Source organism: Odontesthes bonariensis, chromosome 1 (genome assembly GCF_027942865.1).
Source record: "Odontesthes bonariensis isolate fOdoBon6 chromosome 1, fOdoBon6.hap1, whole genome shotgun sequence".
Classification (NCBI taxonomy): Eukaryota; Metazoa; Chordata; class Actinopteri; order Atheriniformes; family Atherinopsidae; genus Odontesthes; species Odontesthes bonariensis.
The window spans coordinates 308,724-335,306 of NC_134506.1; the positions used below are offsets into that span (position 1 = coordinate 308,724).

The following is a 26,583-nucleotide window of genomic DNA, read 5'->3' on the forward strand; positions in this document are numbered from 1 at the left end:
CGTAGAGAGCTTCATGGAATGGGTTTCCATGGCAACTGCATCCAAACCATACATCACCAAGTGCAATGCAAAGCGTCTGATGCAGCGGTGTAAAGCACGCCGCCACTGGACTCTACAGCAGTGGAGACGCCTTCTCTGGAGGGACCAATCACGCCTCTGCATCTGGCAATCTGATGGACGAGTCTGGGTTTGGCGGTTGCCAGGGGAACGGTACTGGTCTGACTGCATTGTGCCGCGTGTAAAGTTTGGTGGAGGGGGGATTATGGTGTGGGGTTGTTGTTCAGGAGCTGGGCTTGGCCCCTTAGTTCCAGTGAAAGGAACTCTGAATGCTTCAGCAAACCAAGAGATTTTGGACCCTTTCATGCTCCCAACTTTGTGGAAACAGTTTGGGGATGTCCCCTTCCTGTTCTAACATGACTGCGCACCAGTGCACAAAGCAAGGTCCATAAAGACTGGATGAGCCAGTTTGGTGTGGAAGAACCTGACCGGCCTGCACAGAGTCCTGACCTCAACCCTAAAATGCACTTCTGGAAGAATGGCCAAAAATTCCCATAAACACTCCTAAAGCTTGTGGAAAGCTTTCCCAGAAGGGTTAAAGCTGTTATAGCTGCAAAGGGTGGGCCGATGTCATAGTAAACCCTATAGATTAAAAATGGGATGTTACTTAAGTTCATATGCGTGTAAAAGCAGATGAGCCAATACTTTTGTCAATATAGTGTATATGCAATATTTGCAATGGTTTTATTTTTCTATTTATTTTTTAGTAATAAGGTTTGTTCAATATGTGCTATGTACTGTCTTTTGCATTTTTTTCTAATTTGTTCAAATTATTTGGGAAGCTGACGCTTTGCTTTGCTGTAAGACGTATTGCATCACTTCCTGTTACCTTGCTTGTGTACTGTGGAATTTCTTGCTCCGCTTGGAGTACTGATAATCACTTTATTTCTATCTATAACTTACACAATTTTGCATAGTTAAACTCTACAGCTTACCATTCTGTTCTAACACACTCCCACAGATCTTTAATCTCACTTATTAGCGGTGTGTCTGGTTCTCTAGCGTAGCATGGCTACCAGTTCTCTCCTTCAATTCAATTCAATTCATTTTTATTTATATAGCGCCAAATACAACAAATGTAATCTCAAGGCACTTAGATAATAAAGTCCAATTCAAGTCAATTGGAATTCAATTCATTGTAATCATAATTATTCATAAAATAATCCAATTCGTTCATATAGAGCCAATTCAAAAACAATTTCCTAGCTAAGAAAACCAACAGATTGCACTGAAAACTTTTTGTTTTTCGGTCCAATCTCCCGGCCTGAGCGTGCCTGAGGCGACTGTGGAGAGAAACGACTCCCTTTTAACAGGAAGAAACCTCTGGCAGAACCAGACTCAGGAAGGGTGGCCATCCGCCTCCACCAGCTGGGGTTTGAGAAGACAGAAAGGGGGGGAGGGGGGGGCGCGGCGGCACTGTAACACCATTCAAAGGATATCTGTTGGAACAGGGAAACACGAGTTAATGACCACAATAATATCACATATACATAAAGAGAGTAAAGTGAGGAAAGGTGTGACAGATGAGGCCCCCCAGCAGTCTAGGCCTATAGCAGCTTAAGTATGGGATGTTTCAGGATCACCTGAGCCATCCCTAACTATAAGCTTTATCAAAAAGGAAAGTTTTAAGCCTGGTCTTAAAAGTGGAAAGGGTGTCTGCTTCCCGGACATTTACTGGCAGCTTATTCCACAATAGAGGGGCCTGATAACTGAAGGCTCTGCCTCCCATTCTACTTTTAGAAACTCTGGGAACCCCAAGTAAACCTGCAGTTTGGGAACGAAGTGCTCTGTTAGGAAAATATCTTACAATGAGATCTTTAAGATATGATGGAGCTCGGTCATTAAGAGCTTTATATGTAAGGAGAAGAATCTTAAATTCTATTCTGAATTTAACAGGGAGCCAATGAAGAGAAGCTAAAACTGGAGAAATATGATCTCTGCTGTTAGTTCTCGTCAAAACTCTGGCTGCAGCATTTTGGATCAGCTGGAGGCTTTTCAGAGAATATGTGGGACAGCCCATAAATAAAGAATTACAGCAGTCCAATCCTGAAGTAACAAATGCATGAATTAGTTTTTCTGCATCACTCTGAGACAAGATGTTCCTGATTTTAACAATATTACGAAGATGAAAGAAGGCAGTCCTAGAAACCTGTTTTATATGCGAGTCAAATGATAAGTTCTGGTCAAAAATAACTCCAAGGTTCCTCACTGTAGAACTAGAAGCCAAGGAAATACCATCTAGAGTAACTATATAGCTAGACAATTTCTCCCTGAAGCGCTCAGGTCCAAAGATAACGACTTCAGTTTTGTCTGAGTTTAGAAGCAGACAGTTCTGAGTCATCCAGGTCTTTATGTCTTTAAGACATGCTTGTAGTCTGACCAACCTATTGGGTTCATCTGGTTTTATAGATAAGTACAGCTGAGTATCATCAGCATAGCAATGGAAATTTATGCCATGCTGTCTAATAATGTTACCTAATGGAAGCATGTATAAAGTGAAAAGAATCGGTCCAAGCACAGAACCCTGAGGAACTCCATGACTTACTCTGGTGTGTGAGGAAGATTCTTCAATTACAAGAACAAACTGAAATCTATCAGATAAATATGACTTAAACCAGCCTAATGCAGTTCCTTTAATCCCAATAACATGTTCAAGTCTGTGTAATAAGATACTGTGATCGACCGTATCAAATGCAGCACTGAGATCCAACAGGACAAGCACAGACACAAGTCCGCTATCAGAGGCTAAGAGGAGATCATTGGGAACTTTCAGCAGTGCAGTTTCTGTGCTATGATGCACTTTGAATCCTGACTGAAACTCTTCAAACAGATTATTTCTGTGTAAGTGATCACAAAGCTGAGCTGCAACTATTTTTTCAAGAACTTTAGACATAAAAGGGAGATTGGATATAGGTCTATAATGAGCTAACACTTCTGAATCAAGAGTAGGTTTTTTAAGTAAAGGTTTAATTACAGCAACCTTAAAAGTCTGAGGTACGTATCCTGTCAACAAAGACAGATTGATCAAATCCAATATGGAAGTGTCAATTAATGGGAAAACCTCCTTGAACAGTCTGGTTGGGATTGGGTCTAAAACACAAGTTGATGGTTTAGAAGAGACTATTGCTGTTGTTAGTTCAGAGAGATCAACTGGACAGAAGCCGTCTAAATACAAATCAGGTTCTAAAAATACTTCTAAAGCTGCTGTACTTGATGATACATCACTGACAATAGTGGGAAGGACTCCATCAACCTTCCATCTCCTGCTTTCACCTGCTCCGTGTGTCAGATGTTTAGTTACTCCTCTGCCTCCTTTAGCGATAATGGTACATGTAACAAATGTAGTCTTTTTGTAGTTTTGGAGGCGAGGTTATCTGAATTGGAAGCTCGGCTCTGCACTGTTGAAAATCAACCGATAGAGAGCCAGGTCCCTTTAGCCAGTGTGGAGCCACCTAGCGTAGCTAGCTCAATTAGCCTCCCCCTAGCAGAACCTGAGCAGCCAGGATTACAAGGTGGCTGGGTGACTGTCAGGAAGAGGCATAGCTCTAAAGTCAAGCCCGTTGTTCACCATCGACCTGTCCACGCTTCAAACAGATTTTCCCCACTCAGCGACACACCCGCTGAGGACAAAACCCTGGTAACTGGCAGCTCTATAGTCAGAAACGTGGCATTAGAGACACCAGCGGCCATAGTCAAATGCATTCCAGGGGCCAGAGCGGGCGACATAGAATCCTATTTAAAACTGCTGGCTAAGGATAAACGTAAATATGGTAAAATAGTTATTCACGTCGGCGTTAATGACACCCGGTTACGCCAATCGGAGGTCACTAAAATTAATGTTGCATCGGTGTGTAATTTTGCCAAAACAATGTGGGACTCCGTAGTTTTCTCTGGACCCCTGCCAAATCTGACCAGTGATGACATGTTTAGCCGCATGTCGTCCTACAATCGCTGGTTGTCTAGATGGTGTCCAGCAAACAACGTGGGCTACATAGATAATTGGCAATCTTTCTGGAGAAAACCTGGTCTGATGAGGAGAGACGGCATCCATCCCACTTTGGAAGGAGCGGCTCTCATTTCTAGAAATATGGATGAATTTATTTGCCACCCTAAAACATGACAACCCAGGGCTCAGACCAGGATGCAGAGTTGTAGTCTGACACACTTCTCTGCAGCTTGAGATGAGATGAGATTCAATTTTATTGTCATTACACATATAGCATAACGAAAAGTAAGTTCCAGTACACCCATCCAGACAGACAAGATAAAAAACAGAACAAGGGAGACGGGTGACCGTGGTCATGCAGCTCAGTGATAAGCGCTGCCAGATAGGAGAAATACCACATTAGGTGAGAGGAGAAAAATCATATTTCACACTTTACCCTTACCAGGATACAGTTTGAGATTGCAAAAAAAAACTCAGCACAAAAAAGAAAAAGCAACACATACGCACAACATCAAGCATTGGGACTGGTGAGGAGGTGTGGGAATTGCGTATGTTAATCATTGAGCGTGTGTGTGTGCGTGTGAGTGTGTGCAAGTAAGTCCATGAAGCACTGTCTCAGAGGCCATTGTCCTTGATAATGCGATGGAAAGTTTATCAACCAGCCTAAACAGTTTCCACAGGAGTCCTCAGGAAGGGGAGGGAGCACATGGGGCAGAGCGTCTTATTTACATAACATACAGGAGAAGTTGTAAACCTGTGTAAGGGTCGCATCCAGGTTCCGATTCTGCTCACGTAACATTTCAGTCTGAGGTTTGATTGCTCTGCCGACCCCCTCAACGCTGTCCACGTTTTCTTAATTTTTTGATATGCCAGGTATCCTCCAACTCCAAACAGTAGGAAACCAGTAATCATAAATCCAAATGTCTATAAATCTTCAACATCCTCGACCGACAACATCGATAGACACACAATCCTCCACTTTCCCCAGGAGTCCATTGAGTATTCAGCAAAGAATGTACCACCAGGGCATGAGGCTTCTCCTTCTCCCAGTTTTGCATTAGAAAAAATTGGATCAATTGCGTTGAGAGACCAGCTGACCAGATCCATCATTCTTAAATTCGTATGATATGTAAAGAGAGGCTCCAAAAGACAAAACTCAGACACACTGAAGCAGGGCAAAAAAGGGAGGGTGGGGAGACAGAGAAAATGCGTCCTCCTTCACCGAGAGCAAGAACAGAAAAGCTTCCCACCTGCTGCTACCCCCCCAATCAATTAACACAAAAGGAGCAAATCCTCTTGTACAAAAAAAAATTAAAACAAAAACTTTAACTGAACAAAAACATAAAGCTATTAAATGTGGTTTGCTGAGTATCAGATCTCTCCTTTCCAAGTCTCTGTTAGTGAATGAGTTGATGTGTGATCATCATATTGATATATTTAGTCTTACAGAAACCTGGCTGAAACAGGAGGATCATGTTAGCATTAATGAATCAACTCCCTCTGACTGTTTAAATGTTCACGTTCCTGGAACCACAGGCAGAGGAGGAGGAGTGGCAGCTATTTTCAGATCAGGGTTACTCATCAGTCCCAGACCCAAGATTAGTTTGAGCTCTTTTGAATCTCTGATTCTCAGTTTTTCCCACGCAAAGTGGAAATCCCAGAAACCTCTTGTGTTTGTTGTTGTGTATCGTCCACCTGGCCCTTATTCTGAGTTTCTGTCTGAATTCTCAGAGTTTTTATCCCAGTTAGTGCTGAGTACAGATAAAGTCATTGTAGTGGGTGACTTTAATATTCATGTAGATGTTGAAAATGACAGCCTGAATATGAACTTTAATTCTATATTGGACTCTATTGGATTTTCTCAGAGTGTTCACAGACCGACTCACTGCCTTAATCACACCCTTGATCTTGTTCTGACTTATGGCATTGAGAGTGAACAGTTAACAGTGTTCCGTCATAACTCTGTCTTATCTGACCATTTTCTGATAACCTTTGAGTTTACATTACTTGACTATACAGTTTCTGAGAAGAAATTTACGTATAGAAGGTGTCTATCAGAGGATGCTGTAACCAGATTTAAAGAATTAATTCCATCATCCTTTTCTTCACTGCCATGTGCAGATATGACAGAGGACGACTACCTAAACTTTAATCCAGCAACACTTGACTCTCTTGTTGACAGCACTATAGTTTCAATGCGTACAGCACTGGACAATGTTGCCCCTCTGAAAAGGAAGGTAATCAGTCAGAAGAGGTTGGCTCCTTGGTATAATTCACAGCTGCGTGCTTTAAAGCAGACTGCAAGAAAGCTGGAGAGACAGTGGCGTTCCTCTAATTTAGAAGAGTCTCAGTTAGTCTGGAAAGATAGTTTAACAATGTATAAGAAAGCCCTTCGTAAAGCTAGAACTGCTTATTATTCATCATTGATAGAAGAGAATAAGAACAATCCCAGGTTTCTCTTCAGCACTGTAGCCAGTCTGACTAAGAGTCCGAGCTCTGCTGAGCCAGGTATTCCTTTAACTCTCAGCAGTGATGATTTCATGAGCTTCTTCATCAATAAAATTGTTTATATCAGAGAGAAGATTGATGGAGTCCTTCCCACTATTATCAGTGATGTATCATCAAGTACAGCAGCTTTAGAAGTATCTTTAGAACCTGATTTGTATTTAGACGGCTTCTGTCCAGTTGATCTCTCTGAACTAACAACAGCAATAGTCTCTTCTAAACCATCAACTTGTGTTTTAGACCCAATCCCAACCAGACTGTTCAAGGAGGTTTTCCCATTAATTGACACTTCCATATTGGATTTGATCAATCTGTCTTTGTTGACAGGATATGTACCTCAGCCTTTTAAGGTTGCTGTAATTAAACCTTTACTTAAAAAACCTACTCTTGATTCAGAAGTGTTGGCTCATTATAGACCTATATCCAATCTCCCTTTTATGTCTAAAGTTCTTGAAAAAATAGTTGCAGCTCAGCTTTGTGATCATTTACACAGAAATAATCTGTTTGAAGAGTTTCAGTCAGGATTCAGAGTGCATCATAGCACAGAAACTGCACTGCTGAAAGTTACCAATGATCTCCTCTTAGCCTCTGATAGCGGACTTGTGTCTGTGCTTGTCCTGTTGGATCTCAGTGTTGCATTTGATACGGTCGATCACAGTATCTTATTACACAGACTTGAACATGTTATTGGGATTAAAGGAACTGCATTAGGCTGGTTTAAGTCATATTTATCTGATAGATTTCAGTTTGTTCTTGTAAATGAAGAATCTTCCTCACACACCAGAGTAAGTCATGGAGTTCCTCAGGGTTCTGTGCTTGGACCGATTCTTTTTACTTTATACATGCTTCCATTAGGTAACATTATTAGACAGCATGGCATAAATTTCCATTGCTATGCTGATGATACTCAGCTGTACTTATCTATAAAACCAGATGAACCCAATAGGTTGGTCAGACTACAAGCATGTCTTAAAGACATAAAGACCTGGATGACTCAGAACTGTCTGCTTCTATATTCAGACAAAACTGAAGTCGTTATCTTTGGACCTGAGCGTTTCAGGGAGAAATTGTCTAGCTATATAGTTACTCTAGATGGTATTTCCTTGGCTTCTAGTTCTACAGTGAGGAACCTTGGAGTTATTTTTGACCAGAACTTATCATTTGACTCGCATATAAAACAGGTTTCTAGGACTGCCTTCTTTCATCTTCGTAATATTGTTAAAATCAGGAACATCCTGTCTCAGTGATGCAGAAAAACTGCTCCATGCATTTGTTACTTCAGGATTGGACTGCTGTAATTCTTTATTATTGGGCTGTCCCACATATTCTCTGAAAAGCCTCCAGCTGATCCAAAATGCTGCAGCCAGAGTTTTGATGAGAACTAACAGCAGAGATCATATTTCTCCAGTTTTAGCTTCTCTTCATTGGCTCCCTGTTAAATTCAGAATAGAATTTAAGATTCTTCTCCTAACATATAAAGCTCTTAATGACCGAGCTCCATCATATCTTAAAGATCTCATTGTAAGATATTTTCCTAACAGAGCACTTCGTTCCCAAACTGCAGGTTTACTTGAGGTTCCCAGAGTTTCTAAAAGTAGAATGGGAGGCAGAGCCTTCAGTTATCAGGCCCCTCTCTGTGGAACCAGCTGCCAGTTTGGGAGGCAGAGCCTTCAGTTATCAGGCCCCTCTCTGTGGAACCAGCTGCCAGTTTGGGAGGCAGAGCCTTCAGTTATCAGGCCCCTCTCTGTGGAACCAGCTGCCAGTTTGGGAGGCAGAGCCTTCAGTTATCAGGCCCCTCCCTGTGGAACCAGCTGCCAGTTTGGGAGGCAGAGCCTTCAGTTATCAGGCCCCTCTCTGTGTAATAAGCTGCCAGTTTGGGAGGCAGAGCCTTCAGTTATCAGGCCCCTCTCTGTGGAACCAGCTGCCAATTTGGCTTCAGGAAGCGTTTAATTTCTCAAATGATATTATGTACATGTGACATTATTGTGGTCATTAACTTGTGTTTCCCTGTTCCAACAGGTATCCTTTGAATGGTTTTACAGTGTTTGTTGTCCCCTCTTTCTGTCTTCTCAAACCCCAGCTGGTGGAGGCGGATGGCCACCCTTCCTGGTTCTGGTTCTGATGGCCACCCTTCCTGGTTCTGGTTCTGCCAGAGGTTTCTTCCTGTTCAAAGGGAGTCGTTTCTCTCCACAGTTGCCTCAGGCACGCTCAGGACGGGACATTGGACTGAAGACAAGTTTCAGTGCAATCTGTTGGTTTCCTTAGCTAGGAAATTGTTTTTGAATTGGCTCTATATGAATGAATTGCAGTATTTTATAAATATTTATAATTGCAATGAATTGAATTCCAATTAGCTTGAATTGGACTTTATTATTTAAGTGCCTTGAGATGGCATTTGTTGTATTTGGCGCTATATAAATAACCTGAATTGAATTCAATTGAATTGAAGCGCAGTACTTTGAGTCCAAGACAAATTTCTCTAAGGGGACAATAAAGTATATCTTAATCTTCTTATGTTGTTACACAAAGGTTATCTGAATAGGTTCTTAAAAAAGGAAAGAAACACGGCAGCTCTGAGCTAACAGTGCAATAGTACGCGTGTGTGTTCATTCATTCATTCATTTTCAAGTATTGGTGAAATAAAGACAGATAATGCCTTATTTAGAGGCTGTATTGTCGATGCCCGGTTCACTCTCGTTATATGGATATATACGCGGATCTTGAGTGATCTAAATAGTGTCCAAAGGACGCCGACTTTCACAAAAACTGTTATCGGTGAGTAGGTGAACGTATTTTATGCCAGAAATAAGGTCAAGGTTTAAAAAAAACGAACTTCCTCTTTAACCTAAAAAATGTATGGAAATATTAATTTTAATAAAACTCTAAAATCTTGATTTCAGTGGTCAAGAGAAGATTTATGACATCATCTCAGAAACAGTGGCCAGTGACTTCCCCCTTTGGTTTAGTAAAGTGATGAGTTATGTCACTAGTCCTGTTGTGGTGCTGCCAGCACTTCTGCTACTGTTGTAAGTCTGCACACACCTCACATATGAATAGTACACGTATGAACTGGACATATGTTCTTATCACCATTTTGAGTTTTGAAATGTGCCTGTATGTTTCAGCATGCTGATATACTATCTCCAGGCCATTGCCAGATCCCTCAAATTCACCAACAACCAACTGAGGATGCAACTCCAGACTGTGAGTTTTAATAGAATCTCTGTCATATCGTCAACATCTATTCTTTGTAGGTCTGAATAAAATATATACAATATTATGACATTCTTTATCTTAGTTGCGCTGCATTTGCATGGTTTAGTGTGTGTTTCCCTGTTCTGCATGAATAGTATGTAAATATGCAGTAAAATCCTTAAGCTTTTTTATATCTTATCTTATTTTATTTATATCAAATTAATGACAGTTTTATTGAACTTCAGTAGTTGTAACCTATATAAGACAATCCACGAATGCGCTCCATGATCTTCTAATATTTCACAAGCCACATATAAGAGTTTCTTTTTAATCAAATTCAATACACAAAAAAAGGGAATTGCTTTGTGGAAATCTTATATTTATGGGTCCACTTGTGCATATTTTCCATATTTAAACATAATATGTTACATCTAGCCTTCAAAATATCTACCCTTTGAAATTTAAATCTTCAAACAAACTGAATGTCTTTTTCAAAGGAAAGTTAACTCTGGATTACTAGATTTTATGGTAGAAGTGATTATTTGAAAATCACGATAGTTTCAGAAACACAGAGTCTCTGATAATCTTTTTACCCCTGTGACTCTTCAATCCATTCAAACATCAAATAATTAAGTACTATCAATGATGGTGTCAGCCAATGTGATACTTTGGCTGTGATGCAAGCAAAACATTGAATGAACAGTGAGCCATGTGTTAAGGCAGTGCCATCTTTTGGTGACACCCAGGAAGCACATCCCAGAAGGAGGGGAGATTCATCATGGCTTGGAGGTGACCTTGAATTGACTAACCGGTGGCTGGGAGAGGCAATTTGAAGTGGTTATATCTGTGTAGATGATAATGACTAAATCAGTTCAGGATCAATAACGCTGTAGTGGATCAAGATGCTCCACTTTGTCTTTCACCAACTTGTTGAGTCCACAGATTATACCTCCCTTTGGTTTCCCGTTGTGCTGATGAAGGTACAACATAGCTCTTTTCAGGTGGATTTACTCATGAGCTCATGAGATGAAATATTGCCACATCATCAAATCAAACTTTATTTATATAGCACATTTCATACTAAAAAGCAGGACAAAGTGCTTTATATAATAAAATCAATAATCAAATCAATTCATGCATAAACTCACACACAACATCACACCGACAACCACACTGCACACATACCCCCCCCCCCCCCCCCCCCCCCACAACCCCCAGCAAAATCAATATCAACAACAATCAACATTAAAATCTGGCTTGACGCTGAAGTGAGGAACCACCCAGACTGCACTGCAGTGCAGGATCCCCCAGCCACCCCGAACCAGGGCCATCCCCACAGTAATGACCCCACAGACCGAGTAGGCATAGTCCCCGGAGTGGAAGATCCCCATGAGGAAAAACACTGGATAAATAAGAGAAAAATAAGTATATAATAAAATAAAATAAATAATAAAAAAAATAATAATTAATTTAAAAAAAGATATTTTAAATAATGGATGAATAGATAAAAGTAAACTAAAACAAAACAAACAATAATAAATAAATAAATATATATATATATATATATATATATATATATATATATATATATATATATATATATAATAATAATAAATAAGAATAATAAATAAATTTATGAATAAAATAAAATTCAGCTGTAAGCTAAACTAAAAAGCTAGGTCTTGAGCCTCTTTTTAAAAACATCAACATTCTCTGCAGCCTGAGGTTCTCTGGCAGGCTGTTCCACAAATGAGGTCCATAATAGTGGAACGATGTCTCACCATAAGTTTTAGTTCGAACTTTAGGAATAACTAAAAGGCCGGTACCAGAGGACCTCAGGGTCCGCGAGGGCTCATAATTTAAAAGCAGATCAGATAGATAAGAAGGCCTAAGACCATTAAGACATTTATAAACAACTAAAAGAACCTTAAAGTCAATCCTGAAATGCACGGGGAGCCAATGCAGCGATTTTAAAACTGGTGTAATGTGTTCCCGCCCTCTGATCTTTGTCAGCACACGTGCAGCTGAATTCTGTATTAATTGTAGGTAATGAATACTTTTTTTGGGAAGACCAGAAAGCAGGGCATTACAATAATCTATTCTACTAGAACTAAAAGCATGCATCAGCACCTCCGTGCTGGCAAGAGAGAGAAATGGGCGGACTCTGGCAATATTTTTAAGATGATAAAAGCCTGTCTTTGTTACATTTCTAATATGTGGGATAAAATCCAGCTCAGAGTCAAAAAGAACACCCAGATTTTTTACATGTTGAGAAGATTTAAAATTTTATAGTTTGGGTAAAATTATCTCTCTCTTGTCTTCAGGAAGAATAATTAAAACTTCAGTCTTGCCCTGGTTGAGCTGTAAGAAATTCTCTGCCATCCATGACTTTATATGTTAGTGTAGTGAGGACCTGGGCCTCACATTGCGTAATTTTCTCTGCAGATCAGCTAAAGGGAAATCACAAAAGTCACATGACCCACAAACTGACAGGAAGCAATTAAAAAATGTGTGAAACCTGATTTGCGTATACAAATTAATTCCTAAATATATAAATTTTACTTTAAGTTAAGTTTAGTGGTGAAGCTATTTACATTTGTACAACCCTTCATCTTTATGTCAAAATTAAAATAAGTGTTTAGAGATCACGTCATACTTATATTTAAGATTTAACTGATTTAAGATTAGATTTATTGGTCATGCATACATGCATACACACGAAATTTGTCCTCCACTTTTAACCCATCCAGGTATATGTACATTAGAGTGGCTGTAGCTCAGGAAAAGGGCTCAACTGCCAGTTGAAAGTCGGTAGGTGCAGAGGGCATTGGTCTATGGTGGAGTCTCCCAAGGCAAAGGGGTCTTAGAGGAGGGGTCACACTAAGACCAATTCAAACCTTGATGGAGTGGCAACAGAAAATTAAAGTCACCTTGCCCAGAAAAGGGAAACTGAAGCACACCCCAGGAGCCAGGCGTGGAGGGCCTGGGGGGCTGGGCTGGGCTCAGCCTGAAGAAGCAACAGGATACCACCTTCGGTTCTTATACATTCTTTTATCACATTTTGTCTTGTGTGTCGAAATTAAAGATACAGCCCTAAAATGGTTTGTTCATGGTTCATGTTTTTTTCAAAAAGCATAACATCTTGTTTCATTATTTTATAGATTATTCAGATATTTATCTTATCGTATACATATATTTATCAAATTCGAACAATCAGCAATGCTTTCATCAACACCAAAGCAAGCATTATGATGATGATTGTGACACCATGACGCTGTCTTCAAAGGTAAACACAAGAAACGTGCTTAAAAAAAAAGATAATAATAATAATGAATAATTCCCAATAATCCCTATATATACCAGTGAGGAGTGCTGACCAACATGTCATTGGGGTCATCAGGTGGGATGTTATGTGGAGCAACATTTTCTCAATTTGAACAAAAAACTAAACTGAAATAATTGTACATGGGCAGTCCAACATTATAGATGGGTATGACAGTGCCATTGGCCCATTACATTCTCACTATTACCCAGTTGTAAAGGACCTTCAACTTTAACTGTGACTTAATTTTAATAAACAGATATGTTCAGTAATCAAGACAAGCTTGGCAGGCTGTACAAAATCCAGTTGCCCAACTAATTGAAAAGTAACGGTGCAATCACATCACACCTGTTTTGGCCTCTCTACACTGGCTTATAGTCCATTACGGAATCTAGTTTTTCAGTCTAAAAGGCATGACACCACCTAACCTGTCTTTGAAACCTCATACTCCATCCAGAGCACTGAACACTATGAATCAAGTGCTTTTGGATGTCTCTAAGGATGGCTTTGGATGGCTAAAAAGTAGAGGTGATAAGTCTTTGTGTGATTTGACCGACTTTACTTAAATTGAGTTGACATGGGAGGGCTGCACGTGGTGTAGTGGTTAACACTGTCGTCTCACAGCAAGAGGGTTCCAGGTTCGATCCCCACCCAGGGCCTTTCTGTGTGGAGTTTGTATGTTCTCCCTGTGTATGCATGTGTGGGTGTTTCTCTCTGGGTACTGCCACTGTCCAAAAACATGAATGTTAGGTTAAAAAAAGTCTCATGTCTCAAAGTCTCAAATGGCCCAAGGGAGTGAGTGTGTGTCTGGTTGTTTGTCTCCATGTGGCAAATAATGTAATGGAGTGGTGACCTGTCCAGGATGTATCTCACCTGATGACTGTTGGGATAAGTGCAGTTGGATTAAGCAAATATAGAAGGCGTTGACATGGGCTCACCATTAGTGGAGAGCCATTAATTTGAGGTCGGATACAGTGTGAGCTGGGAGGCAGGAGAAGGCGGAGGCCGATGCACATAAATTCCTGGTGTTGCGAACTGGCTCACCTCAGTTTTGTTGCCTGAGCTGGTGTGTGACGTGGAATGGTGCCAACTAAATATAGGGGCTTGCCTCCACACACAGAATGGGCTCTTGAACTAAACTCCTGGAGCTCCTGGACTCTCATACTCCAGAGACATTGGGCTGGAGTGGGGATAATCATAACCCCCCCCTTCTAAATGCCTTAGAGTTCTCTCCGGTGAGGGAGAGGGTTGCCGCAATGCAACTGCAAGTCTCAGCCGGGATGTTTCTGACTGTGGTTTGAGTGTATGCACCAAACAGCAGCTCAGATTACCTGACCTTCCTGGCGTGTCGAGCTGGGCCCTTGAGGGGGTGCCACCTGGGGGTTCCATTGTTCTTCTGGGGGACGTCAATACCTATTTATGCAATGATAGAGTTACTAGGAGGAGGATAATTGGGAGGAATTACCTCCTTGATCTGAACCGGAGCGTTGTTTGTTTTGGGACTTTTGTGGTAAAGACACCATGTTTGAGCATAGTATGATTCATAAGTTCAATTCAATTCAATTCATTTTTATTTATATAGCGCCAAATACAACAAATGTCATCTCAAGGCACTTAGATAGTAAGTCCAATTCAAGCCAATTGGAATTCAATTAATTAATAATAATCATAATTCATAAAATAATCCAATTCGTTCATATAGAGCCAATAAGTGTACCTTGTACCAGGCCACCTCAGGCCAGGTCGTCTTTGATGTTGTATCAAACCTGTGGCCATATGTCTTGTACACCTGGGTGAAAACAGGGGCAGAGCTGTCAGCTGATCACCATGTAGTGGTGAGTTGGATCTGATGCCAGGAAAGACTGCCTTACAGACCTGGTAAACCCAAATGGGCCATGAAGGTGAACTGGGAACATCTGGCGCAGGCCCCTGTCATTGAGATCTTCAACTCACACCTACAGGAGAAATTTTTTCAGTGTTCCGTATCTTATTTTTTTAATTGATGCCACTCATGGAATCAGAATTAACCATGTTCAAGACATCTATTGTGAATGTAGCTTCCTGGACCTGTGGCCAGAGGGTCGTCTGTGCATGTTGTGGAACTAAGCGAAGGACCCACTGGTGAAGGGAAGTCGTCAAGCTGAAGAAGGAGGCTCTTCAAGCTTGATTGTCCCAGAGGTCACCTGAAGCAGCTGAGTGGCTAAAAGAGCTACAGCATTGGTAGTAAAAAAAAAATGGTACAACATTTCGTCACAGGTTGTACTTGGCCTCGTGGTGAACTACTGACCCAAGACTAAGGATATCATTGGGCTATGGAAAGAACACTTCGTCTGGATCTCCTCAGTCCAGTCAGCATGTCTTCCATTGACGAGACAGATTCTGTGAATTTGGAGTAAGACTCAGTCACCTTGGTAGAAGTTGCTAAGATCATTAAAAAGCTTCCAAATGGTCAGGCGTCGGGGATGGACAAGATTCACCCAGAGACAGTGTTGTAGTCAAATCCACCTAAACCGAGACCAAGACCACAGTGTATCAAGACCAAGACAAGACCAAAACTTTGAGGGGTCGGGACCGAGACAAGACCAAGACCGAGGCAGGGCATGACAGAGTCAAGACCAAGACCAGACCAGTGTCCCATACTGCACGACACACTTCTGATAAAATGTGGAACATGCAAACCATAGGCACCCCTCAAATAAACCTGGAAGTAATCCACATTCCCATAAAAACACCCACAGGAAACAAATGAAGATTCCTGTTCATTCACCTCTTTTGTTGACCTATTTTATGTCTGTATAATGAAATGTCTTGATAAAATAATCAAAAGGCACTGCAGACATGAACTCCATGTGTGGGAATTTCCCTTTGTTTTCTATAAGCAAACAAATACAAACAGGAGCTGAAATCAACTTAACCAAAATGAGCACTCTTAAAGTATGTGATGTCTGCTTATAGCAAGGCAAAGCATATTTAATGTGTAACTTCATAGAAGTGGAGCATTAATGTGTCTCTGTCTCCACTCTGGAGACTGCTGACTGTCTCATCCAGGAGAGGGAGCGCACGTGTATCGTTTACGTCAGAGTTGACGTTGATGTAACATAACTATATACACATTAGCTACATAGCTTTAGGTCACCTGTCTCTTTATTTTTATCACAAGAAAAAACGTAATGTAGGAATAAGACACATGTCCTGACTCCTCCCTCTCACACAAAGTTAACACTGCATTAGCTAACTTAATGTTACATCCTTTGTAACATTAAGTTAGCCAATGCAGTGAGGTAATGTGCTAATATGCTTGTTGGTGTAAATAACCGGCAAAAAAAATTAAATGTGTCCTGAAGTATATTCACCAGGGGCCTCATGTACAAAGGGTGCGTACGCACAAAATAGTGGTGTACGCACCTTTTCACGTCAACGATCAGATGTATCAAGAGTGAAATGACCGTGGAAATGTGCGGTGCCTCACGCCAACTTCAGGGCTGGCGTACGCACTTTTCTACAGCTGTTGATTCTTTGGCGACACTTAGAGGTGATGTTGGGGAACTGTTATAATAAATAAATGTGAAAACAATTAGTCCTCAGACAGTGATGTTCACATTTAAGATACATGACCAATTAATACTGATAAACAATTAACACACCCATGTGTCTGCAATTACACGAGTGGATATAAAAGCAGCGCAAAGTGGTGCAATGCATACCATTAAAAACAATGGCTGCTTTAGCAGTATTAGAAGACTTTGCAAATGGTGCAATTCGAAGAGAGCGTGTGTTCAGAGACAGAGAGGATTTGCTGGCACATGATGGCAACTCATTAGCTGTTTTGAGGGAAATCCTCCTAGAATGTTTGGCGTTGGAGTGCAACACAGCGAGGAGCCATGCGCTGCCTGTGCTCACAGGTGATGTGCACACTGGGGTTCCTATAGCAACCGGGGCATTCCAGAGGGAGCTGGCCAACCGATTGGGACTGTGCCAGTCTACCCTGAGCCGAGCCATGCCAGCTGGTGGGACAGAATTATCTGCATCTCAGCCACGTATATCAAATTCCCACAATGCAGTTGAACAGGCCAACATTAAAGCTCAATTTGAAGCGAGAGCCGGTTTTGTAATTGGAGCTATCGACTGCACACACATTGCTATAAAAGCGCAATCACATGATGAATTTGTATATGTCAACAGGAAACATTTTCATTCGATCAATGTACAGATCATATGTGATGCGTAAATGCAATTAACCAACATTGTGGCGAGGTGCCGTGGTTCTACGCACGATTCATACATTCTGAGTAACAACACTGTTGGGAACAGACTACAAGGTGGCACTGTGTGTGATGGCTGGCTTCTTGGTGAGTAACTTGATTGTGTAATTGTCCTAATATATTGTCCATACTCAATGCACGTCACGTGGAATACGTGAAGTGCATTGAGTATGTGCGCCCCCAATTTCTATCCTGTCTTCACAGCATCATAGTCGGTGGTTAAAGTTAGTTTTTTTCTGTTTTTTTCTGGTTAAACTTCAGCTTAAGATCTTTCTAACAAGCCCCTGATCGTCTCTGTGGGCAAATGTTAATAACCCCGTGCCCAAAGTGTGAAATGCCTTAATCAGCCTCACCTTTTCCCCGGCGCACTTCTGCACGTTACTGTATGAACACGTTGTTGTGAGTTACACAAAAGCATCGGTATTTAGCTTGGGGGTAATCAGAGTCACCCACATGTGTTCCCACCACCCCAGAGAGAGCAGTGTCACCCATAGTTGCCCCGACTCTCTGTTCATACAGAGTCGGTCACCCCCCCACCCGCCTGTTTTGGCCACACTGCGGCGGTGGGCAGCCAATCTCCGCTTCACATCCACCTTAATGTGGGACCACTTCTTCTTCACATCCACCTTAATGTGGGACCACTTCTTCTTCACATCCACCTTAATGTGGGACCACTTCTTCTTCACCTCCACCTTAATGTGGGACCACTTCTTCTTCACCTCCACCTTAATGTGGGACCACTTCTTCTTCACCTCCACCTTAATGTGGGACCACTTCTTCTTCACCTCCACCTTAATGTGGGACCACTTCTTCTTCACATCCACCTTAATGTGGGACCACTTCTTCTTCACCTCCACCTTAATGTGGGACCACTTCTTCTTCACCTCCACCTTAATGTGGGACCACTTCTTCTTCACGACCACTTCTTCTTCACATCCACCTTAATGTGGGACCACTTCTTCTTCACCTCCACCTTAATGTGGGACCACTTCTTCTTCCCCTCTGCTTGTGAGGCTTCTCAGACCCCACAGCATTAACAGCCTCAGGCTCTCCCACCCACTCCTCTTGCGTTTGCTGCTTATGCCGGAGGACAGCGTGCCAAACAACACATTTTTGCGGGCCTCCACTTCAGAAAGTAGCACCGACATCTCGCTTTCCGTGAAGTTCTTCTTTTTTCCCGTCTTATTCATTCTTTTTTCTTTATTTTCTGATCGTACAGAGAGGGGAATCGCAGGTGCAGGGCTCATTTAAATATGATTTGCATATTTAAGTAGGGGCGTGGACAGGGAGGAGTCGGGTGCTCCGACATGTGCTCTCAATTCCACGTTGATTGGGATGTACAAAGGAAATGTGCTTGGATTGATGCGTGCGCACAGATTCATACATCCGACGTTGGAGGGCATTTGGGTTTGAGCGTACGCCATGTTTCAGTAGGAAATCCAGCAAGTCTTTGTACATGAGGCCCCTGGTCTTGAACTCGAGACCAAGACCGATCTCGAGTACTACAACATTACCGAGAGATGCTGAAGGCTTTGGACACTGTGGGGCTGTCTTGGTTGACACAACTCTTCAATCAGCCATGTCGAGTGGTAGACTGATGTGATGGTTCGCATTTTCAAGAAAGGGGACTGCAGAGTGTTTTCCAACTACAGGGGGATCACACTACTCAACTGTCGAATCTCAAATTCAGGAGGAGCAGTGTGGTTTTCACCCAGGAAGTGGAACAGTGGAACAGATTTTTGACCTGGCAGAGTTGCTGAGGGGGTCATGGAAGTTTGACCATCCAGTCAACATGTGTTTTGTGGACTTGGAGAAGGCTTGTAACTGTGTTCCCCAATTACAACTACTTTGCTTTGAGACATGGCAACATGAGGCATATTCTGTCCTTCACGTCTGTTATCAGGTGGGTCAATTACAGGAAAATTAATATTTCTTTTCCTCTAGTCTTGTGGGTCTGCAGCCCATGTGCCAAAGGGTAGCTGTAGCTCATGAGAAAAAGCAGTGGTCTGCCATTTAAAAGGGTGGTATTTTGATCTTCCCCTGTGTTAGGAGGGTCTCCTGGACAGCCATTCTGATGTCATCAGGACCATGAGTCAAAATAAATGAGACTGGAAACAATGAGACTGGAAGGAACAGTCTTTAGTGGAGAGTATTTTTAATACTGTATAGACAGGGTCATACAGCTCGCATGCCTCAAATATAAGACCTTGAACAAAGAAACCAGGTCCAATTTATATTCTAAGGTACATGCAGAACAACGCGTCTGTCTTTAGATGATAATTTCACCATAGGGTTTTTATAAAGAAAGTCCAGACTTACTGGGCTATCGTGATTTGTCAAATGTTTTCTATAAACCTATGGGTGCCATATCACCATGTTGACCATTCAAATGTCATACACCATCAATCAGGTCTGGCTTATCCAAACATACTATTACCCTGTCTATATGTCAAAGTATCCTAATATAATGCAACGTTGAACCCTGCTCTGCCTCTATGTCATGGTCTGTAGGTTTTGTTGTGTTTCAGTTTATATTTTTTTTGTGTGGTTTTTTATTTATTTTTAATTATTAGTAAAATTCTGCATTCTGGCTGTCTTTGCTAACTTTTAAATTTTTTTATGCTCCCTATGTTCATTCCTGTTAGTCTAGTTTTCTGCTCTCCCTGAACACCTGTATTAGCGAATCACCACCACATTTCCTGTGTTAGTTCATTAGCTCCCTCAGTTTAAATACTGCCTGATTTCCTTTGTTCAGCACCAGACTCTGGTCAATCCTGTCTTTGTTTGCTGGCATAGCTTTATTGCATCTACTAGTTTGGTGTTTTTCTTGTTATGTTATCCCGCCACTGCAGCCCATTTTGTTTTCTGTAGAGTAAAGTATTGGTTCTGCTTGCCTCCAGCCTGATCAGTCCTGCATTTGCGTCCTACTTCCCTTACCATGGATTATGACACTCAGATGCATTCATCAGAATAAAAGCACTGCTTAGCCTGTGATACTTTATATACCATGTATAGACTTTTACAGTATGACTGTGTGTATAAACTGGTGAATGCAGCTTGTCATAAAAATGTACTAAAACTAAAAAAAAGTTAATTCGCTTTAGGGTTTATATTTTGGTCATGCACGGCAAGGATGGAGGGACTCTTACACTCACAGGCAGAGAGCAATTTTTCCCCCACATTTCATTATATGTAGAATTTTCTGGTACCTTACCATTTCTGGTATCCCCTGCCATCTGAATGGAAGCTGAAGTCACAGTTTGGGCTCTATAAGCCATTGCTCAATGGTGTCGGGTCAAGAAGCAGCACCTGAACAATGACAATGTATTCAAACAACAGTTACTTAAGTAAGCAAATATGCTGTGAAATTAGGCATCTCTGTCTGTTTGCAATTCAGCCAAGGTAGTCATCATCATAGTTTTCTATCCTTTTTTGAGTCCATCATCTCTAACACTGTCAGTCTTCTGTAATTAGACAAGTGAAAGAAGTCACTGCAAGGATAGATTCCTCCTGAGGGTCAGTACTTTGCAAGGTAGGCGTGTTGGAGGGAGCAATGCCACTGCTCACGTCATATTGTTTATGGTCAGGGTGTTTTCTGTTAAGGTAAAAAACATAAGATGTTTGTGGAAATCTAAGACAGAGTGGTCTCAGATTGGGTTTTGGCCATGTACGCACAGTTATCAGAAAGTATAAGGGAATATCACAATCTTCTGTCTTTGGGAATTTCTTATATGCTGCCGTTTAATATATTTCTGTACTGTTCCTGTTAATAAATTCCCCTAAGAGGCTGTCCAGACAAGTGTGACTACTCTGGTCTTTTCTCCACAACAGGTGTATCATGCACATGTGGCTAGCTCTTTGCTTCTGCTATATTGTTGATGCTTATAGCATTCATAGAAACAGACTCCCCGCTGGCAGTGCTCCTGACATTGTTAACATTTGCCCATTTTTTTTTTTGGTAATACATAACTTTGAAAGTAAGTAATCCTTTTCAATAAGTTTGAAAGGAAAAATACCCCTGGAGTCTGCGAGAGCGGGGGTGGAAGATGACTCATCGGCGGACCACATGGTAACGGACCTTGCAACGGAAATGACAACGATTCAAATGTTCAGCACGGCAGGTGATGGAGCAGCAGTTCTGGCAGGACACAGGCTACAAAGCTGCACCTGTGGCTGGAAAAAGATAACATCAGAGAAGGGTCTCAAGATCCATCAGGGTAGGAAAAAATGTTTGAGAGAGCTTTGCGAGGGGCCTCGCATTGACCACTACTTCCTCAGAGGTAGGGCAAATCAGTCGATTGAAGCCCAGCAGCAGGACAATCACCACAGACCACAGGGTATCAGAACCCCAGACGAAGCTCAACCAAGCATGGATCCACCCACAGACGTGAGCCCGGAGCCCATCCAGCCACAGACGGCAGTAGAGAGGAAGATGGAGGGACAAAAGCCTCAAATCTTGTGGCCTAAATCTTGCAAGAAGAAGGAGTGGGAAACCATCAACATAGACATAGTCCATCTCCTGGAGGGGCTGAAAGGAGGTGTAGAGAAGAAGCTGGACAAGATTGGAGAAATCATCTACAGCAATGGGCAGAGAGGTTTGGGGTAAAAAGCGAGCGCCGTAAGGTACCGAAAGAACCAGCTCATCCCAAGTCCAGGAGACAAAAAGAAATTGAAAGGCTTGTGAAGGAAAGAAGGTGCTTGAGAAAACAATGGAAGAAGGCCACGGAAGTGGAGAGGAAAGGACTTGAGGCGCTGCAAGGTGACATCAAGCAGCGTCTGGCAACGCTGAGAAGAGCTGAATGCCTGAGAAAGCAACACAAGAAGAAGGAGAGAGCAAGGAGTGCTTTCTACAGAGATCCCTACCAGTTTGTGAAAACCCTTTTGGTCAAGGAGAAATCTGGGACCCTCAAAGCACCCATACGAGAGCTAGAGGAGCACCTGAGGAAGACCTACTCCGACAACCAGAGACACCTGCCAGCCAGCATTCCTGGTGACATGCCACCAATCCAACCAGCTGAACACCAGATGGAAACAAGGCCCCCTACATGGAGCGAAATTGAGAGCACTGTAAAGCGGGCAAGATCAGCATCAGCCCCTGGGCCCAATGGCGTTCCATATAGGCTCTATAAGAACACGCCGGGGGTCTTGAGGTACCTCTGGAAGCTGATGAGAGTGGCATGGGAAAAATGAATTATTCCAAAGGCATGGTGAAGGGCGGGAGGGATCCTGATTCCCAAAGAGAAGAATTCCTCAATTCCGGCGGCACTGTAACACCATTCAAAGGATATCTGTTGGAACAGGGAAACACGAGTTAATGACCACAATAATGTCACATATACATAAAGAGAGTAAAGTGAGGAAAGGTGTGACAGATGAGGCCCCCCAGCTGAGGTGGGCCTATAGCAGCTTAACTATGGGATGTTTCAGGATCACCTGAGCCATCCCTAACTATAAGCTTTATCAAAAAGGAAAGTTTTAAGCCTGGTCTTAAAAGTGGAAAGGGTGTCTGCTTCCCGGACATTTACTGGCAGCTTATTCCACAAGAGAGGGGCCTGATAACTGAAGGCTCTGCCTCCCAAACTGGCAGCTGGTTCCACAGAGAGGGGCCTGATAACTGAAGGCTCTGCCTCCCATTCTGCTTTTAGAAACTCTGGGAACCTCAAGTAAACCTGCAGTTTGGGAACGAAGTGCTCTGTTAGGAAAATATCTTACAATGAGATCTTTAAGATATGATGGAGCTCGGTCATTAAGAGCTTTATATGTGAGGAGAAGAATCTTAAATTCTATTCTGAATTTAACAGAGAGCCAATGAAGAGAAGCTAAAACTGGAGAAATATCAGAACTCTGGCTGCAGCATTTTGGATCAACTGAAGGCTTTTCAGAGAATATGTGGGACAGCCCAATAATAAAGAATTACAGCAGTCCAATCTTGAAGTAACAAATGCATGGAGCAGTTTTTCTGCATCACTCTGAGACAAGATGTTCCTGATTTTAACAATATTACGAAGATGGAAGAAGGCAGTCCTAGAAACCTGTTTTATATGCGAGTCAAATGATAAATTCTGGTCAAAAATAACTCCAAGGTTCCTCACTGTAGAACTAGAAGCCAAGGAAATACCATCAAGAGTAACTATATAGCAAGATACTTTCTCCCTGAAGCGCTCAGGTCCAAAGATAACGACTTCAGTTTGTCTGAATTTAGAAGCAGACAGTTCTGAGTCATCCAGGTCTTTTTGTCTTTAAGACATGCTTGTAGTCTGACCAACCTATTGGGTTCATCTGGTTTTATAGATAAGTACAACTGGGTATCATCAGCATAGCAATGGAAATTTATGCCATGCTGTCTAATAATGTTACCTAATGCAAGCATGTATAAAGTGAAAAGAATCGGTCCAAGCACAGAACCCTGGGGAACTCCTTACTCTGGTGTGTGAGGAAGATTCTTCATTTACAAGAACAAACTGAAATCTATCAGATAAATATGACTTAAACCAGCCTAATGCAGTTCCTTTAATCCCAATAACATGTCTAAATATAAATATAAAGCCGTCTAAATATAAATCAGGTTCTAAAGATACTTCTAAAGCTGCTGTACTTGATGATACATCACTGATAATAGTGGGAAGGACTCCATCAATCTTCTCTCTAATAGAAACAATTTTATTGATAAAGAAGCTCATGAAATCATCACTGCTGAGAGTTAAAGGAATACCTGGCTCAACAGAGCTCAGACTCTTAGTCAGACTGGCTACAGCGCTGAAGAGAAACCTGGGATTGTTCTTATTCTCTTCTATCAATGATGAATAATAAGCAGTTCTAGCTTTACGAAGGGCTTTCTTATACATTGTTAAACTATCTTTCCAGACTAACTGAGACTCTTCTAAATTAGAGGAACGCCACTGTCTCTCCAGCTTTCTTGCAGTCTGCTTTAAAGCACGCAGCTGTGAATTATACCAAGGAGCCAACCTCTTCTGACTGATTACCTTCCTTTTCAGAGGGGCAACATTGTCCAGTGCTGTACGCATTGAAACTATAGTGCTGTCAACAAGAGAGTCAAGTGTTGCTGGAGTAAAGTTTAGGTAGTTGTCCTCTGTCATATCTGCACATGGCAGTGAAGAAAAGGATGATGGAATTAATTCTTTAAATCTGGTTACAGCATCCTCTGATAGACACCTTCTATATGTACATTTCTTCTCAGAAACTGTATAGTCAAGTAATGTAAACTCAAAGGTTATCAAAAAATGGTCAGATAAGACAGAGTTATGAGGGAACACTGTTAAATGTTCACTCTCAATGCCATAAGTCAGCACAAGATCAAGGGTGTGATTAAGGCAGTGAGTCGGTCTGTGTAATGTCATCTGGCACCAGATACAGACGTCGAAGAAGGAGAAGAAAAACTTGCATGTGGTTTTCCTAGATCTCGCCAATGCCTTCGGATCAGTGCCCCATGAGATGTTGTGGACAGCGTTCAACTTCTTCCAAGTCCCAGAGGCCATCACAAGGCTGGTGAAAGCCTACTTCCAGGATCTTCAGTTTTGTGTCACAGCACAGGCTAGTACAACTGTCTGGCAGCACCTTGAGGTTGGCATTATGGCGGGCTGCACCATTTCCCCACTGGCATTTACCATGGCAATGGGGCTCATTATACGAGCATCGCGATGGGTGGTTGGAGAGGAACGGTTGAAGAAAGGGCTGCGTCTTCCTCCAATCAGGGCTTACATGGATGACATGACAACAATAACAACAACACCTGCATGCACCAAACGCCTCCTGGATAAAATCCAGAGAAACATTCAAGGGGCACGGATAGCGATCAAACCCAGCAAATCACGCAGCATCTCTATTGTCAAGGGCCAGCTTGCTAATGAGAGGTTCCACTTCAACAACGAGCCAATACCAACAGTCCTTGAGAAGCCTATCAAAAGTCTTGGCCGCTGGTACAGCGCAGAGCTGAAAGACTCGAAGCAGGTGGAGCAACTCAAGCAGGATACCATCAATGGCCTCAAGCAAATCAACAGCACTGCTCTCCCTGGAAAGCTGAAACTGTGGTGTTTTCAGTTTGGACTCCTGCCCCGTTTCATGTGGCCAATTTCCATCTATGAGGTCACTTTATCCCATGCCAACCGGCTGGAGAGGCTGGTGAATGTGCAGGTGAGGAAGTGGATTGGACTGCCCAAATGCCTTAGCAGCAATGGAGCCCTCTCCCTTACAGTATCAAGCCTTGTGGAGGAGTATAAATGTGCCAAAGCAAGGCTGGAAATGACTCTCACTGAATCCCGGGATCCATTCGTCAGAGGTGTGGCTCCAACACTAGCAATGGGAAGGAAATGGAAACCATCGGCAGCAGTCGCAGTGGCAAAGGCCGCCCTCAGACACCGGGATATAGTGGGGCATGTCCAGCATGGTAAGAGTGGTCTTGGCGTGCCATTTAAGATTCTTCTCCTCACATATAAAGCTCTTAATGACCGAGCTCCATCATATCTTAAAGATCTCATTGTAAGATATTTTCCTAACAGAGCACTTCGTTCCCAAACTGCAGGTTTACTTGAGGTTCCCAGAGTTTCTAAAAGCAGAATGGGAGGCAGAGCCTTCAGTTATCAGGCCCCTCTCTGTGGAACCAGCTGCCAGTTTGGGAGGCAGAGCCTTCAGTTATCAGGCCCCTCTCTTGTGGAATAAGCTGCCAGTAAATGTCCGGGAAGCAGACACCCTTTCCACCTTTAAGACCAGGCTTAAAACTTTCCTTTCTGATAAAGCTTATAGTTAGGGATGGCTCAGGTGATCCTGAAACATCCCATAGTTACGCTGCTATAGGCCCAGACTGCTGGGGGGCCTCATCTGTCACACCTTTCCTCACTTTACTCTCTTTATGTATATGTGACATTATTGTGGTCATTAACTCGTGTTACCCTGTTCCAACAGATATCCTTTGAATGGTGTTACAGTGGCGCCCCCCCCCCCCACTTTCTGTCTTCTCAAGACCCCAGTTGGTGGAGGCAGATGGCCACCCTTCCTGAGTCTGGTTCTGCCAGAGGTTTCTTCCTGTTAAAAGGGAGTCGTTTCTCTCCACAGTCGCCTCAGACACGCTCAGGACAGGAGATTGGACCGAAAAAGAAAAAGTTTTCAGTGCAATCTGTTGGTTTCCTTAGCTAGGAAATTGTTTTTGAATTGGCTCTATATGAACGAATTGGATTATTTTATGAATAATTATGATTACAATTAATTGAATTCCAATTGGCTTGAATTGTTGTATTTGGCGCTATATAAAAAAAATGAATTGAATTGAATTGAAAAGGCCA

The 26,583-nt window shown here is 42.2% G+C and overlaps 1 protein-coding gene across 1 annotated transcript in view; it reads left to right on the forward strand.

Annotated features, from left to right (window-relative positions):
- The window catches only part of tmc3 (transmembrane channel like 3), an 86,113-nt gene that overhangs the window by 49,853 nt on the left and 9,677 nt on the right, over window positions 1-26,583 (forward strand). The window contains 2 exon segments of the mRNA XM_075485268.1: window positions 9,409-9,534; window positions 9,634-9,712. Coding sequence (XP_075341383.1) covers window positions 9,409-9,534; window positions 9,634-9,712 — 205 coding nt within the window.